This window comes from Nerophis lumbriciformis, linkage group LG18, assembly GCF_033978685.3.
Source record: "Nerophis lumbriciformis linkage group LG18, RoL_Nlum_v2.1, whole genome shotgun sequence".
NCBI lineage: Eukaryota > Metazoa > Chordata > Actinopteri > Syngnathiformes > Syngnathidae > Nerophis > Nerophis lumbriciformis.
This window is the reverse complement of record NC_084565.2, coordinates 33,760,259-33,777,500: the sequence shown is the minus strand read 5'-3', so window position 1 is coordinate 33,777,500 and position 17,242 is coordinate 33,760,259. Positions and strand designations below refer to the sequence as shown.

Sequence of the window (17,242 nt, the reverse complement as noted above, 5' to 3'; positions counted from 1 at the left end):
TTGCCTCTTTACACTCATTTATATAGCGTTGAAACATTTTATTCAGTTGAATTTAAAAACAAAAACCGGAACTCAAAACGATAGCCCGGAAGTGGTGCAACTGTCCGAGCTAGCGGACCACATGTGTTTAAAAAATATACTCTACGTTTAAATAATAACTTGTAGTAATAGATTCATGACAGACGCGATAAATGCCGAGAATGAAGGCGATCTCCTGTCACAAGTAAGTTGTTTTGATGCTGGTGACGAGTTGACGTCTTTTGAAGCTGCAGTGTTTTGACGTGCCTGTGTAGAGACGTCATAATATAATCATAAGAATATAAAACACTTGAAAAAGACTTCCTGACATGTCTGATCAATCACTTTTGCTCCGACATAAAAGTTGAGTTTATTTGGAACATGCATGCATACAACATGATACATCCCAATTCCCAGTTTCTCTATTCAACATGTTCGAAAAGGAGTAGGAAGAAGCAGAGCTTATTTAATCCCTACCCCTTTTCCTTTACATAGCAGTTGCTAAAACTTTTCTTCACTTCCTGTTCTCAATTTATTCACAATATACTCCATAAGTAATAACAATAACAATAAATACATAAATGAATAATAATTGATATATAATTTTTTAAATATATATATAATTTTTTTTTGTCCTGTCCAGCTTCTCAAGTGTAGGATACTTCTCTTGTTGCCTTATTTGTATTTGACTTTATTAAATGTATTTATATTATCATTTGGTGCAGCCGGGCCAGAGCAGGAGGGGATAGAAAGAGAAAAAAAAGGAAGACAGAGGGGGAAATTGTGGGGACAAGAGGGGGATTAGACAGAGAGACAAAAATAACAACAGCAAACACAACAACAACAATAGAACAACATCAGCAAATACGACATGTACAAATATGATGGTAAACGTGATAGCAAATAAGCAGTTAGCGAAAATAATACAGAAATGACAATGAGCATTATTACACTACAAATGGAGCAATACAAATACCAATAGAAATAGCACTATTGATAATGAACAATACCAATAATTTACCTCTATTATCAACAATACAGTTGTTCAAATGCAACAATACATATACGTAATGATAACTAGAGATACGAAAGAATGCAGAAAAATGGAGGGGAAGAAAGAGAAGCAACCTATATTAACCTTGTAGATTGTTATAGTAATAATAGGTTTATGCTTTGTCAGTGTGCCATGTGTTATACCCAGTTTACCCTAGGGCAACAATGTTAATATATGTTTGATGAAATGTGATTATGTGCGTGAGTGTATGTATGCATATGTACTTGTACATGTACAGAATGTGTATATGTGTTTGTACAGTGAATGTATATGTACAGTATGTGTATTTTTGTACAGTGAATGTATATGTACAGTATGTGTATGTTTGTATAATGAATGTGCGTGTGGATGTACGGACTTTGAGTATGCAGATATGTACTGTATTTGTAACTTAAATATATTTGTAAACACATTTAAGTTTGAAGAGTTTCTTGAAGTGGATCATATTAGTACATTGTTTGATTGCTTTGCTTAATCCATTCCATAATTTAATTCCACATACTGATATACTGAAGGTTTTAAGTGTTGTACGTGCGTACAAATGTTTTAGATTACATTTTTCTCTTAAGATTATATTTCTCCTCTTTTGTTGAGAAGAATTGTTGTATATTCTTGGGTAGCAGATTATAGTTTGCTTCTGTGTATAATTTGAGCTGTTTTTTTTTGTATTTTTTTGAGTATTTTTGATTCAATAAATAAAGGGTTTGTATGTTCTCTATATCCAACATTATGTATTATTCTAATGTTGCGTCAGACAGGTCTTCCTCTAAGGCAGTGTTTTTCAACCACTGTGCCGCGGCACACTAGTGTGCCGTGATATACAGTCTGGTGTACCGTGGGAGATTATGTAATCTCACCTATTTGGGTTAAAAATATTTTTTGCAAACCAGTAATTATAATCCGCAAATAATGTGCCGTTGTTGAGTAACCAAGTTATTCTCTTCCATATTAGTGGGTGGTAGCTAATTGCTTTTTAGATGTCAGGAACATGTCGTGTGAGACGACGATGGTTTGTCGTGATCACAATATGCAGGCGACAGCGGGAGGCAATGTGCAGGTAAAAAGGTATCAAACGCTTAAACCAAAAATAAACAAAAGGTGAGTGCCCCTAAGAAAAGACATTGAAGCTTAGGGAAGGCTATGCAGAACGAAACTAAAACTGAACTGGCTGCAAAGTAAGCAAAAACAGAATGCTGGACGACAGCAAAGACTTGCAGCGTTTTGAGCAGAAACGGCGTCCACAAAGTACATCCGTACATGACATGACAATTAACAATGTCCACACAAAAAAAAGATAGCAACAACTTATGTTCTTGATTGCTAAAACAAAGTAGATGCGAGGAATAGCGCTCAAACGAAGACATGAAACTGCAACAGGAAAATACCCCAAAAACAGGAAAAGCCACCAAAATAGGAGCGCAAGACAATAACTAAAACATTACGCACGGGAAAACAGCAAAAAACTCCAAATAAGTCACGGTGTGATGTGACAGGTGGTGACAGTACACCTACTTTGAGACAAGAGTTATATTGATGCATGGTTGGTTATGGTTTGAATTAATATCCAACAATTGTAACAACGACTTTTTATTGTCTACTGAGTTTCATTTTTTAATGATTTCTGCTGGTGGTGTGCCTGCGGGATTTTGTCAAAGAAAAAAATGCGCCCTGGCTCAAAAAAGGTTAAAAAAACACTGCTTTAAAGGAATAAAAGTCACTGGTCAATCCCAAGTTCTTTCGGATGACATATGTTCAATCAATCAATCAATGTTTATTTATATAGCCCTAAATCACAAGTGTCTCAAAGGGCTGCACAAGCCACAACGACATCCTCGGTACAAAGCCCACATAAGGGCAAGGAAAAACTCACCCCAGTGGGACGTCGATGTGAATGACTATGAGAAACCTTGGAGAGGACCGCATATGTGGGTAACCCCCCCCCCTCTAGGGGAGACTGAATGCAATGGATGTCTGACATAATATTGAGTTATATGTTATATGTTGAGTAAGAAGGACCATCAAGACAGAATAGGAATATTATCAAGTTTTACTAAAGCTTTAGGAGATTTGTGAACAGTGTTTATGTTGTGTACAAGGTGTATTTTTTATATGTTGTGCAAAGGAAATTTCATATTGTTAGGAAGCTCATCTTGTATTTGACATTGTTTATAGAGTGAGGCACAATAAGTGTTCAACTTTGGTCTGCAACATTTTCCATTTATGAATGTACAACTGTTTGTTTATGTAAAACAGTTTGTTTATTTTGTTGACCACTGACCGAAGAAATAATAAACTAAACTAAACTAGTCTTATAATGCGTTAATAGCAGCATCTCGAAGCGGTCTAAAAATCAAAACGGGAAGAGACAGATTATTGAGTACGAAAACAGCCCCCACCCTGCCCAGAAAGGAATACAGCCTCATTGGTCTAATACAGAGAAGGTAAAAAGGGAGTACATCATACTCCCAATACACATTCCAACGCCTTCAAGGTAAGGCACAGAGTTTACTTGCGGACATAGGATTCAAGCACAAAGTGTACACATGGGAAAATATTATAAAGAAATAACTCATAAAAATATATGCATTCTCCACACTAACTATTGCAAGTTTGCACAAACATAAGGCTAAATCCACGCATTCGTTGTTTGCTCTGCAGGATTTGCACACAATAAGGATTTGTTATGATGCTCATAATTAGCCAGACACTATTATATTCCAAATGTTCACTCAATTATCACATTGTGTTGCTGAATAAACAATGTTTCCATGTGATTGATTGATCATCTTTCAAGATCGAAGAGGTGGAGGCCCTGTCTTCGATCTACGGCGATGAATGGTGTGTCATTGATGAGGGGGCCAGAATATTTTGCATCAAAATATCAAACGACATGGATGAGCCCAAACTCACGGCGTGTTTGCAGGTGGAAAAAAAGCAGGTAACATTTTTTTGCCATCTGGTTAACTTTCCTCCTCCCCGCCCCCCACAGATAATTCTCCCACCTGATTATCCCAGCACAGCCCCGCCGATCTACCAGATCAAGTCAGTATATTTGCTTTGTAAATTTTATTCTGCAGCAATCTGCCAAATTTAGACGACATCAAGCCACTCCTCGACCCCACTCAATAACAACCTGTTTGTTCTCGGCTTTTGTAGTGCAGCGTGGCTGCGGGGCTCCGAGAGGGTAAAATTGGCAAACAGCCTGGAAGACCTCTACGTGTGAGTGCCTCTCTCTCATCTCCCGACTCGGCGAGGGCGCGCCGCAGAGTGATATTAGTCACAATACGGGCGCCGCCGTGATTGCTCCCACCGAGCCGTGCGATATGAAGCCCCTCAATCCCCGTTTCCGCGCCGTCTTTTGCAGGGAGCATGTCGGCGAGAGCATCCTTTACATGTGGGTGGAGAAAATCAGAGAATTCCTTGTTGACAAATCCCAAGACTCAGAAACAGGTGAGATGTTACCACAATTCCATTGAAAGTGTGCGGCCTTAAAAGTCAATATGCAAAAGAGATGCTCTGACAGTTCTTAACCTTGTTGGAGGTACCGAACCCCACCAGTTTCATATGCTCATTCACCGAACCCTTCTTTAGTGAAAAATAAAACGTTTTTTTTTCAAATTCAAGACAAAGTTATATGTTTTTGGTAACACTTTAGTATGGGGAACATATTCTAAGTAACAAAGACTTAATTTAGAGTTATTTGGACACTAAAGGCCTACTGAAATGCGATCGTCTTATTTAAACGGGGATTGCAGGTCCATTCTATGTGTCATACTTAATCATTTCGCGATATTGCCATATTTTTGCTGAAAGGATTTAGTAGAGAACATCGACGATAAAGTTCGCAACTTTTGGTCGCTGATAAAAAAGCCTTGCCTGTACCGGAAGTAGCAGACGAGTAGCGTGACGTCACAGGTTGTGGAGCTCCTCACATCCGCACATTGTTTACAATCATGGCCACCAGCAGCGAGAGCGATTCAGACCGAGAAAGCGACGATTTCCCCATTAATTTGAGCGAGGATGAAAGATTCGTGGATGAGGAAAGTGAGAGTGAAGGACTAGAGGGCAGTGGGAGGGATTCAGATAGGGAAGATGCTGTGAGAGGCGGGTGGGACCTTATATTCAGCTGGGAATGACTAAAACAGTAAATAAACACAAGACATATATATACTCTATTAGCCACAACACAACCAGGCTTATATTTAATATGCCACAAATGAATCCCGCATAACAAACACCTCCCCCTTACGTCCATATAACCCGCCAATACAACTCAAACACCTGCACAACACACTCAATCCCACAGCCCAAAGTACCGTTCACCTCCCCAAAGTTCATACAGCACATATATTTCCCCAAAGTCCCCAAAGTTACGTACGTGACATGCACATAGCGCCACGTACGTACGGGCAAGCGATCAAGTGTTTGGAAGCCGCAGCTGCATGCGTACTCACGGTACCGTGTCTGCGTATCCAACTCAAAGTCCTCCTGGTAAGAGTCTCTGTTGTCCCAGTTCTCCACAGGCCAATGATAAAGCTTGACTGTCATCTTTCGGGAATGTAAACAATGAAACACCGGCTGTGTTACCCGGCACAACAGTCAGGGGGTGCATTCTACGGCGGGGGTGCGTTATCCGGCACAGCACCTGCCGCAATACACCGCTTCCCACCTACAGCTTTCTTCTTTGCTGTCTCCATTGTTCATTGAACAAATTGCAAAAGATTCACCAACACAGATGTCCAGAATACTGTGGACTTTTGCGATGAAAACAGACGACTTAATAGCTGGCCACCATGCTGTCCCAAAATGTCCTCTACGATCCGCGACGTCACACGCAGGCGTCATCATACCGAGACGTTTTCAGCAGGATATTTCGGGCGGAATTTAAAATTGCACTTTAGTAAGCTAACTTGGCATGTGTTGCAATGTTAAGATTTCATCAATGATATATAAACTATCAGACTGCGTGGTCGGTAGTAGTGGGTTTCAGTAGGTCTTAAGGGAACATATTCTAAGTAATAAAGACTTAATTTAGAGTTATTTGGTTAGGGTTAGGGTTATAATAAGGCCATGCCGAATAAGGCATTAATGAGTACTTAATAATGACTAGTTAAGAGCCAATATGTTACTAATTTGCATGTTAATAAGCAACTAATTAATGGTGAATATGTTCCCCATACTAAAGTGTTTCAATGTTTGTTTTACTGGTGCATAAAATGAACCATGCATGAACATCACCTTGTTCAAACAACAAAACCAACACAGTGCATAAACTCACAACAAATTACACACTTGCAAATCAGTCAGCTGTTGCCGTATCCGTAATACGCCGATAGGGAGAAGTTTGTATTTACACGATGAATCGGGTGTGTTTTGACCTCCGCCGAACCCCTGAGGCCGACTCACCGAACCCCTAGGGTTCCATCGAACCCAGGTTAAGAACCACTGTTCTAGAGTCTGTGTATGAGCACCAAACATGAAGAGATTAAATTCCCCTCACTTTGTTTGCTTTACTTTTGAGAGAAGAGGCGCTAAAAAACACACTTTTGAAGTTGCGGCTTTTCATGGCGTCATGAATGCATCGCCCTTGGAGATTAAGGGAGTCCTTCCACACTCGTTCATTCGAACGCAAGTGTGGGTGGCATGGGAGAAAGTTTCTTGCCTAAGGACGACGTCAGTTTCTGAGCTATTCCCTAGCTTGATAAGTCCACCCCTGTGTATATACATATATACCTGTATATATAGACCTCAATGGCGGAGCAGGCGGAAGACGGTAGATTTAAGAACTACCACAACGGCTGCGATGGCGGTAGAAGGCTGCGGCAGAAAAGGGTCCTCAGTCGTCTTGGACTCCATGCCACTGGACCCTGACCTGATTCTGTCAAGGATCGTGTGGTGACTGTCTGTGCACTAGTCTCCCCACGTTAAACTAAGTCACGCACAGGCATCCTCCATAAAGGGATACACCCCGACCAGGAGGATCGTCATACTCGTTCGAGTGACCGCCGATGAAGATGATATATATAGTCAAGGTTTCGGTGGTTTATCAGTTGTACAGTGCTCAATACCGGGGTACAGCGGAATATTGTCATGACTAGGACTATGGCGTGGTTTGTTCTCCCGTGGTGCAAATGAACATTTGGACCAGACATGGCGTGAAGGTGAAGACATATTTAATTTTACCATAACAAAAAGAACAAACTAAAGGTGCGCACAAGGCGGAAGTACAAACTTGACAAATGAAACCAATACTTGCACGTGGGCAAAAAACTAAGGACATAAACAAAAGTCGCTAACTGTGGCATGAATCGAAAAAACTTACTTGGACAGGGCATGAAGTACGCAGAGGTAAACAGAGTGTGACAGGGGTATGATGTCGCCAGGGAGACTTAAAGTTAAAGTTAAAGTACCAATGATTGTCACACACACACTAGGTGTGGCGAAATTATTCTCTGCATTTGACCCATCACCCTTGATCACCCCCTGGGAGGTGAGGGGAGCAGTGGGCAACAGCGGTGGCTGCGCCCGGGAATCATTTTGGTGATTTAACCCCCAATTCCAACCCTTGATGCTGAGTGCCAAGCAGGGAGGTAATGGGTCCCATTTTTAAAGTCTTTGGTATGACTCGGCCGGGATTTGAACTCCCAACCTACCGATCTCAGGACGGACACTCTAACCACTAGGCCAATGGGTTTAAATAATAGTAACATGATTAAAGACAGGTGCGTGAGTCGTGAGGGCAGGTGAAAACTAATGGGTTGCTATGGTGACAAACAAGAGTGCACAATGAGTCCAAACGTGGAACAGGTGAAACTAATGGGTAACCATGGAAACAAGACAAGGGAGTGAAAAGCCAGAAACTAAAGAGTCCAATAACTAAACAAAACAAAACATGATTACACAGACATGACAAATATACGTTAGGTCAGGAAAAAACACCCCTACAAACCTGTATATATACAGTCGCGGTCAAAAGTTGACATACACTTGTAAAGAACATAATGTCATGGCTGTCTTGAGTTTCCAATCATTTCTACAACTCTTATTTTTTTGTGATCGAGTGATTGGAGCACATACTTGTTGGTCACAAAAAACATCTTATCTTTGTCCATGCGATGTCAGATGAAACAAAAAAATAGCTGTTTGGCCACAATATCCAGCAATATGTTTGGAGGAGAAAAGGTGAGGCCTTTAATCCCAGGAACACCATGCCTCCTAGGGCTGTGAATCTTTGGGTATCCCACGATTCGATTCAATATCGATTCTTGGGGTCACGATTCCCAAGAATCAATTCAACACGACTCTCGATTCAAAAACGATTTTTTTCCCAATTCAAAAGGATTCTCTATTCATTCAATACATAGGATTTCAGCAGGATCTACCCCAGTCTGCTGACATGCAAGCAGAGTAGTAGATTTTTGTAAAAAGCTTTTATAATTGTAAAGGACAATGTTTTATCAACCGATTGCAATAATGTAAATTGTTTTAACTATTAAATGAACCAAAAATATGACTTATTTTATCTTTGTGAAAATATTGGACACAGTGTGTTGTCAAGCTTATGAGATGTGATGCAAGTGTAAGCCACTGTGACACTATTGTTCTTTTTTTATTTATTTATAAATGTCTAATGATAATGTCAATGAGGGATTTTTAATCACTGCTATGTTGAAATTGTAACTAATATTGATACTGTTGTTGATAATATTCATTTTTGTTTCACTACTTTTGGTTTGTTCTGTGTCGTGTTTGTGTCTCCTCTCAATTGCTCTGTTTATTGCAGTTCTGAGTGTTGCTGGGTCGGGTTTGGTTTTGGAATTGGATTGCATTGTTATGGTATTGCTGTGTATTGTTTTGTGGGATTGATTAATTAAAAAAAAAAAAAAAAGTAAATAAAAAAAAATTAAAAATAGATTTTTTTAAAATGAGAATCGATTCTGAATCGCACAACGTGAGAATCGGGATTCGAATTCGAATCGATTTTCCCCCCACACCCCTAATGCCTACCGTCAAGCATGGTGGTGGTAGTATTATGCTCTGGGCCTGTTTTGCTGCCAATGGAACTGGTGCTTTAAATGGGACAATGAAAAAGGAGGTTTACCTCCAAATTCTTCAGGACAACCTAAAATCAACAGCCCGGAGGTTGGGTCTTGGGCGCAGTTGGGTGTTCCAACAGGACAATGACCCCAAATACACGTCAAAAGTGGTAAAGAAATGGCTAAATCAGGCTAGAATTAAGCTTTTAGAATGGCCTTCCCAAAGTCCTGACTTTGGACAATGCTGAAGAAACAAGTCCATGTCAGAAAACCAACAAATTTAGCTGAACTGCACCAATTTTGTCAAGAGGAGTGGTCAAAAATTCAAGCAGAAGCTTGTGGATGGCTACCAAAAGCGCCTTATTGCAGTGAAACTTGCCAAGGGACATGTAAGCAAATATTAACATTGCTGTATGTATACTTTTGACCCAGCACATTTGCTCACATTTTCATAATAAATTCATAAAAGAACCAAACTTCATGAATGTTTTTTGGTGACCAACAAGTATGTGCTCCAATCACTCAATAAGAGTTGTAGAAATGATTGGAAACTCAACACAGCCATGACATTATGTTATTTACAAGTGTTTGTAAACTTTAGACCACGACTGTATGCTTCGCTGTCGCAACCTTGTTTTGAATAGTTTCCTCAAGACTATTTGTGTCATGTTCGGCGGACCAAATTAAAAGCTTTGGCGGGTCGGATGTGGCCCGAGGGCCGGCAGTTGAATAGATCTGCTGTACAACTTAAAGGGGAACATTATCACCAGACCTATGTAAGCGTCAATATATACCTTGATGTTGCAGAAAAAAAGACCATATATTTTTTTAACCGATTTCCGAACTCTAAATGGGTGAATTTTGGCGAATTAAACGCCTTTCTAATATTCGCTCTTGGAGCGATGATGTCACAACGTGGCGTCACATCGGGAAGCAATCCGCCATTTTCTCAAACACCGAGTCAAATCAGCTCTGTTATTTTCCGTTTTTTCGACTGTTTTCCGTACTTTGGAGACATCATGCCTCGTCGGTGTGTTGTCGGAGGGTGTAACAACACGAACAGGGACGGATTCAAGTTGCACCAGTGGCCCAAAGATGCGAAAGTGGCAAGAAATTGGACGTTTGTTCCGCACACTTTACCGACGAAAGCTATGCTACGACAGAGATAGCAAGAATGTGTGGATATCCTGCGATACTCAAAGCAGATGCATTTCCAACAATAAAGTCAAAGAAATCTGCCGCCAGACCCCCATTGAATCTGCCGGAGTGTGTGAGCAATTCAGGGACAAAGGACCTCGGTAGCACGGCAAGCAATGGCGGCAGTTTGTTCCCGCAGACGAGCGAGCTAAACCCCTATCGACCCTAGCTTCCCAGGCCTGCTGACATCAACTCCAAAACTGGACAGATCAGCTTTCAGGAAAAGAGAGCGGATGAGGGTATGTCTACAGAATATATTAATTGATGAAAATTGGGCTGTCTGCACTCTCAAAGTGCATGTTGTTGCCAAATGTATTTCATATGCTGTAAACCTAGTTCATAGTTGTTAGTTTCCTTTAATGCAAAACAAACATACCAATCGTTGGTTAGAAGGCAATCGCCAAATTCGTCCTCGCTTTCTCCCGTGTCGCTGGCTGTCGTGTCATTTTCGTCGGTTTCGCTTGCATACGGTTCAAACCGATATGGCTCAATAGCTTCAGTTTCTTCTTCAATTTCGTTTTCGCTACCTGCCTCCACACTACAACCATCCGTTTCAATACATGCGTAATCTGTTGAATCGCTTAAGCCGCTGAAATCCGAGTCTGAATCCGAGCTAATGTCGCTATAGCTTGCTGTTCTTTCCGCCATGTTTGTTTGTGTTGGCTTCACTATGTGACGTCACAGGAAAATGGACGGGTGTTTATAACGATGGTTAAAATCAGGCACTTTGAAGCTTTTTTTTTTTAGGGATATTGCGTGATGGGTAAAATTTTGAAAAAAACTTCGAAAAATAAAATAAGCCACTGGGAACTGATTTTTAATGGTTTTAACCATTCTGAAATTGTGATAATGTTCCCCCTTTAAAATGCAGCTCTGTCAGCTGCAGAAGTGGGAGCTGAAGGTTTAATTATTTAAATTTTTTTCAACAAATATGCTATTCTAGCCTGACGTTACTGTTGAGATTTGACTAATGTATCTCACTAGATGTGCTCCTTAATGTCACCTTGTTTTTTGTGATGTTTGGTATCTATTACAACGGCTGCAGGAAAGTAATCAAGGACAAACAGGGGACATCGCTCGGTATGATGCAGTCAATATATGTACAATCTATAAGCACACGAATAAACAGTTGCAAATCTAATATATACATACAGTATTACAACCCGACAGTTTTAAAGTATGCACGGTGGATTCTTGGCAAGGTGCCGCCGCAGAGCGCAGCACACGCTCTTCATTTGTCGCCATTGAGCAGCCATCCAGTGTAATCTTCTTGTAACAAGAAATGCATCCCACTGATGAGTCATTTGCATAAAAGATCCAGGCAACTAGCGACGCATTATGACTCGAAAATAACAAGTGTGCAGTCGCTCGGTGCTTTGGATGTCTGCAGCTTCAGTTTCCGGATGAAGTGCGTTGAGGGTCGACATGTTTTTATTCCCCCCACTAAAGTGTGATGGTGTGGGGGTGTATTAGTGCCCAAGGCATGGGTAACTTACACATCTGTGCAGGCGCCATTAATGCTGAAAGGTACATACAGGTTTTGGAGCAACATATGTTGCCATCCAAGCAACGTTACCATGGACGCCCCTGCTTATTTCAGCAAGACAATGCCAAGCCACGTGTTACAACAGTGTGACTTCATAGTAAAAGAGTGCGGGTACTAGTAGTCCAGACCCGTCTCCCATTGGACTGTTGAACAACTTAAGCTGTACATCAAGCAAAAATGGGAAATAATTTCACCTGAAAAGCTTACAAAAATTGGCAATGGTTTTCAAACGGTGGGTGGCGGGTCACAGATCTTGCCTGGTAGAGTTGTGACGTTCGCGAACGAGTCGAGTCTTTGAAGTGACGGATCGGAACCGGTTCAGAGTTGCAAGTCGTTCGTACATACATACATTTGAATATGGCGCACAAGTTTTTCGATTTCAGATAGAGATGTGCCGATTGATCGGTATCGAGCAAATTTTGTGAAAAAGTACACGATTATCATTACCACAAACACCTCTGGCTGACACTGTATTTATTAAGCGTCTAGCAGCTAAATATGAGTCTGCATGCACAGCCTGGAGCTTCTCAACTGAGTTAAAGGGGAACATTATCACAATTTCAGAAGGGTTAAAACCATTAAAAATCAGTTCCCAGTGGCTTATTCTATTTTTCGAAGTTTTTTTCAAAATTTTACCCATCACTCAATATCCCTAAAAAAAGCTTCAAAGTGCCTGATTTTAACCATCGTTATATACACCCGTCCATTTTCCTGTGACGTCACATAGTGATGCCAACACAAACAAACATGGCGGAAAGAACAGCAAGCTATAGCGACATTAGCTCGGATTCAGACTCGGATTTCAGCGGCTTCAGCGATTCAACAGATTACGAATGTATTGAAACGGATGGTTGTAGTGTGGAGGCAGGTAGCAAAAACGAAATTGAAGAAGAAACTGAAGCTATTGAGCCATATCGGTTTGAACCGTATGCAAGCGAAACCGACGAAAACGACACGACAGCCAGCGACACGGGAGAAAGCGAGGACGAATTCGGCGATCGCCTTCTAACCAACGATTGGTATGTGTTTGTTTGGCATTAAAGGAAACTAACAACTATGAACTAGGTTTACAGCATATGAAATACATTTGGCAACAACATGCACTTTGAGAGTGCAGACAGCCCAATTGTCATCAATTAATATATTCTGTAGGCATACCCTCATTCGCTGTCTTTTCCTGAAAGCTGATCTGTCCAGTTTTGGAGTTGATGTCAGCAGGCCAGGGAAGCTAGGGTCGATATTCTTCTCTTGATCATCTTCGGTGGCATAAGGGACGGTGTGAGCCAAGACATCCAGGGGGTTTAGCTCGCTCATCTGCGGGAACAAACTGCTGCCATTGCTTGCCGTGCTACCGAGGTCCTTTGTCCCTGAATTGCTCACACACTCCGGCAGATTCGATGGGGATCTGGCGGCAGATTTCTTTGACTTTATCGTTGGAAATGCATCTGCTTTGAGTGTCGCAGGATATCCACACATTCTTGCCATCTCTGTCGTAGCATAGCTTTCGTCGGTAAAGTGTGCGGAACAAACGTCCAATTTCTTGCCACTTTCGCATCTTTGGGCCACTGGTGCAACTTGAATCCCCCTGTTCGTGTTGTTACACCCTCCGACAACACACCGACGAGGCATGATGTCTCCAAGGTACGGAAAACAGTCGAAAAAACGGGAAAATAACAGAGCTGATTTGACTCAGTGTTTGAGAAAATGGCGGATTGCTTCCCGATGTGACGTCACCGAGAGCAAATAATAGAAAGGCGTTTAATTCGCCAAAATTCACCCATTTAGAGTTCGGAAATCGGTTAAAAAAAAATATGGTCTTTTTTCTGCAACATCAAGGTATATATTGACGCTTACATAGGTCTGGTGATAATGTTCCCCTTTAATAAAACTGTAATCAAGTTCATTACAGCAAATAAACTGCATTTTCTACAAAACCCAAAACCAGTGAAGTTGTCACGTTGTGTAAATGGTAAATAAAAACAGAATACAATGATTTGCAAGTCCTTTTCAACCTATATTAATTTGAATAGACTGCAAAGACAAGATATTTAAATCACAGATGCTGGCTTTTGAACTTAGCGCCGATAACAATCCGGATGGTTCTTTTCCTCTTTGTTCCAGAGGACACAACATCCACAGTTTCCAAAAACTATTTGAAATGTGGACTCGTCAGACCACAGAACACTTTTCCACTTTGCATCAGTCCATCTTAGATGAGCTTGTGCCCAGCGAGGCCGGCAGCATTTCTGGGTGTTGTTGATAAATGGCTTTGGCTTTGCATAGTAGAGTTTTAACTTTCACTTACAGATTCTCTGAACTTTTTGATGATATTACCGACCGTAGATGGTGAAATCCCTAAATTCCTTGCATTAGCTCGTTGAGAAATGTTGTTCTTAAACTGTTCGACAATTTGCTCAAGCATTTGTTCACAAAGTGGTGACCCTCGCCCCATCTTTGTTTGTGAATGACTGAGCATTTCATGGAAGCTGCTTTTATACCCAATCATGGCACCCACCTGTTCCCAATTAGCCTGTTCACCTGTGGGATGTTCCAAATAAGTGTTTGATGAGCATTCCTCAACTGTCTCAGTCTTCTTTGCCACTTGTGCCAGCTTTTTTGAAACATGTTGCAGGCATCACATTCCAAATGAGCTAATATTTGCAAAAAATAACAAAATGTTTTCCAGTTCGAACGTTAAGTATCTTGTCTTGGCAGTCTATTCAATTGAATATAAGTTGAAAAGGATTTGCAAATCATTGTATTCTGTTTTTATTTACCATTTACACAACGTGCCAACTTCACTGGTTTTGGGTTTTGTAAAAACGCCCACAAAAGGACGCATCTTGAAGAGACGGTCACACAAATATTATCTATGCAACATTTTGGACCAAAGAACCGCCATTACATGTTATGTAGACTAAAGATGTCTGATGATATCGGACTGCCGATATTATCGGCCGATAAATGCTTTAAAATGTAATATCGGAAATTATCGGTATGGGTTTCAAAAAGTAAAATGTATGACTTTTTAAAACGCTGCTGTACGGAGTGGTACACGGACGTAGGGAGAAGTACAGAGCGCCAATAAACCTTAAAAGCACTGCCTTTGCGTGCCGGCCCAGTCACATAATATCTACGGCTTTTCCCCACACACAAGTGAATACCCCGCATACTTGGTCAACAGCCATAAAAGGTCACACTGAGGGTGGCCGTATAAACAACTTTAACACTGTTACAAATCTGCGCCACACTGTGAACCCACACCAAACAAGAATGACAAACACATTTCGGGAGAACATCCGCACCGTAACACAACATAAACACAACAGAACATATACCCAGAACCCCTTGCAGCACTAACTCGTCCGGGACGCTACAATATACACCCCCCGCTGCCCCCTACCCACCTCAACCTCCTCATGCTCTCTCAGGGAGAGCATGTCCCAAAATTCCAAGCTGCTGTTTTGAGGCATGTTAAAAAAAATAATGCACTTTGTGACTTCAATAATAAATATGGCAGTGCCATGTTGGCATTTTTTTCCCATAACTTGAGTTGATTTATTTTGGAAAACCTTGTTACATTGTTTAATGCATCCAGCGGGGCATCACAACAAAATTAGGCATAATAATGTGTTAATTCCACGACTGTATATATCGGTACTGGTTGATATCGGAATCGGTAATTAAGAGTTGGACAATATCGGATATCGGCAAAAAAGCCATTATCGGACATCTCTAATGTAGACCACAAAGATGTGTTTTAAATGTACGAAGAAAAAAAAATCATCATATGTCCTCTTCATTGCACCTTATAATCCGGTGCACCTTATGGTCCGAAAAATTCGGTACGTGACAAATGTTTCCTGGATGCACTGCTGTTGGGATGATTGGAACCATATTGTTCTGTGGTCCATAAACAGCTAGGAGGATGCCCGGCTGGCTACATGGTGGCCCTCTACAGTCATGCATTTCAGTGTGTTGCGGCGCACAAAAGCCTGTTTAGGCTTGGAACGCTGCCCGGCGTCTGACTTTGAGTGACAGCACCGCATTGTGATGAATATCTAACTAATACCTCTGGTTGCCTTGACAGCGTCTTTTGAGGGGGAGGGGATGCTACCCAAATGAAAGATTTTGTACAAGTGTCACTGTGAATAAGGTCATCAGCGAGGTCGATGGCGGACCGAGTCCATTACTGACTTTCCTTTGAGTAAAAAGCGCAGACGGGGGTCCGGGGGGAAGCTCTTAATAGTCCTCGCCGATTGTTGTGTGGCATTGAACGTCTGCTCTCTGGGATTCATGTGGTAATACGACTGAGCTCAGAGACGCCTGATTGACGGCCCCTGGCACGGCGCAGGCTTGCGGTGGGCGGGAGGTGTCGAGCCACCCAAAAGGAAGTGAGAAGATACCAACGGGACAAAAGGAGACACGGGGCGTCAGGACAAGTAACGAGGCCGCTGGGGATTAAACGAGGGATTTGTGTGTTTGAGGTAAAGTTGGTCACATTTCAAACTTGTGGTGATAACAATTAGCGGCTAAAACTCTTGCAGTTAATTGGAGCTGTCTGTATCTTAGATAGGACGTTTTACTTTGTGCCACCGGGCAGCTTTGGCTGCTTAAAACAATTAAAAGCACGTCAATGAGCCGCACAGTTGCCCCGGGTGACATGTTCCTCTCTTGCCCTGAGCACCCCCCCACACACATAAGCATATTTTAACATTAATCTTACGCACACACCAAGCCGCTAAAAATATACACTGCATATATTTTCAACTGTTGTGTGTAAAGTTTTCCCTAAACAGTGTCCACTTCATTCATAATTCAGCAGGGTTTTTTTTAAGCCTATTTTTTTTGTTTTAATGATTTTGGCAGATTTTTTTTGTTTGCGTATTTATTTTGTAATATATTCTACAACATGTTTGCCCTAAATTAAACATTTCCGAGCATAAATGTGGTTAAAATAACTAAACATTAGAGATGTCCGATAATGGCTTTTTTGCCGATATTGTCCAACTCTTGTTTACCGATTCCGATATCAACCAATACAGATATATACAGTTGTGGAATTAACACATTAGTATGCCTAATTTTGTTGTGATGCCCCGCTGGATGCATTAAACCAGTGGTTCTCAACCTTTTTTCAGTGATGTACCCCCTGTGAACATTTTTTTAATTCAAGTACCCCCTAATCAGAGCAAAGCATTTTTGGTTGGAAAAAAAAAGAGATAAAGAAGTGCAAACCCCGTTTCCATATGAGTTGGGAAATTGTGTTAGATGTAAATATAAACGGAATACAATGATTTGCAAATCCTTTTCAACCCATATTCAATTGAATGCACTACAAAGACAACATATTTCATGTTCAAACTCAAAAACTTTATTTTTTTTTGCAAA

The 17,242-nt window shown here is 41.1% G+C and overlaps 1 protein-coding gene across 1 annotated transcript in view; it reads left to right on the top strand.

Moving 5' to 3' along the window:
- The first annotated feature begins 84 nt into the window (after positions 1 to 84).
- The window catches only part of impact (impact RWD domain protein), an 88,281-nt gene continuing 71,123 nt past the window's right edge, over positions 85 to 17,242 (top strand). The window contains exons 1-5 of the mRNA XM_061978171.2: positions 85 to 223; positions 3,867 to 3,995; positions 4,062 to 4,114; positions 4,229 to 4,291; positions 4,437 to 4,522. Coding sequence (XP_061834155.2) covers positions 176 to 223; positions 3,867 to 3,995; positions 4,062 to 4,114; positions 4,229 to 4,291; positions 4,437 to 4,522 — 379 coding nt within the window. The 5' untranslated portion in view covers positions 85 to 175. The remainder of the gene's footprint in view (positions 224 to 3,866; positions 3,996 to 4,061; positions 4,115 to 4,228; positions 4,292 to 4,436; positions 4,523 to 17,242) is intronic.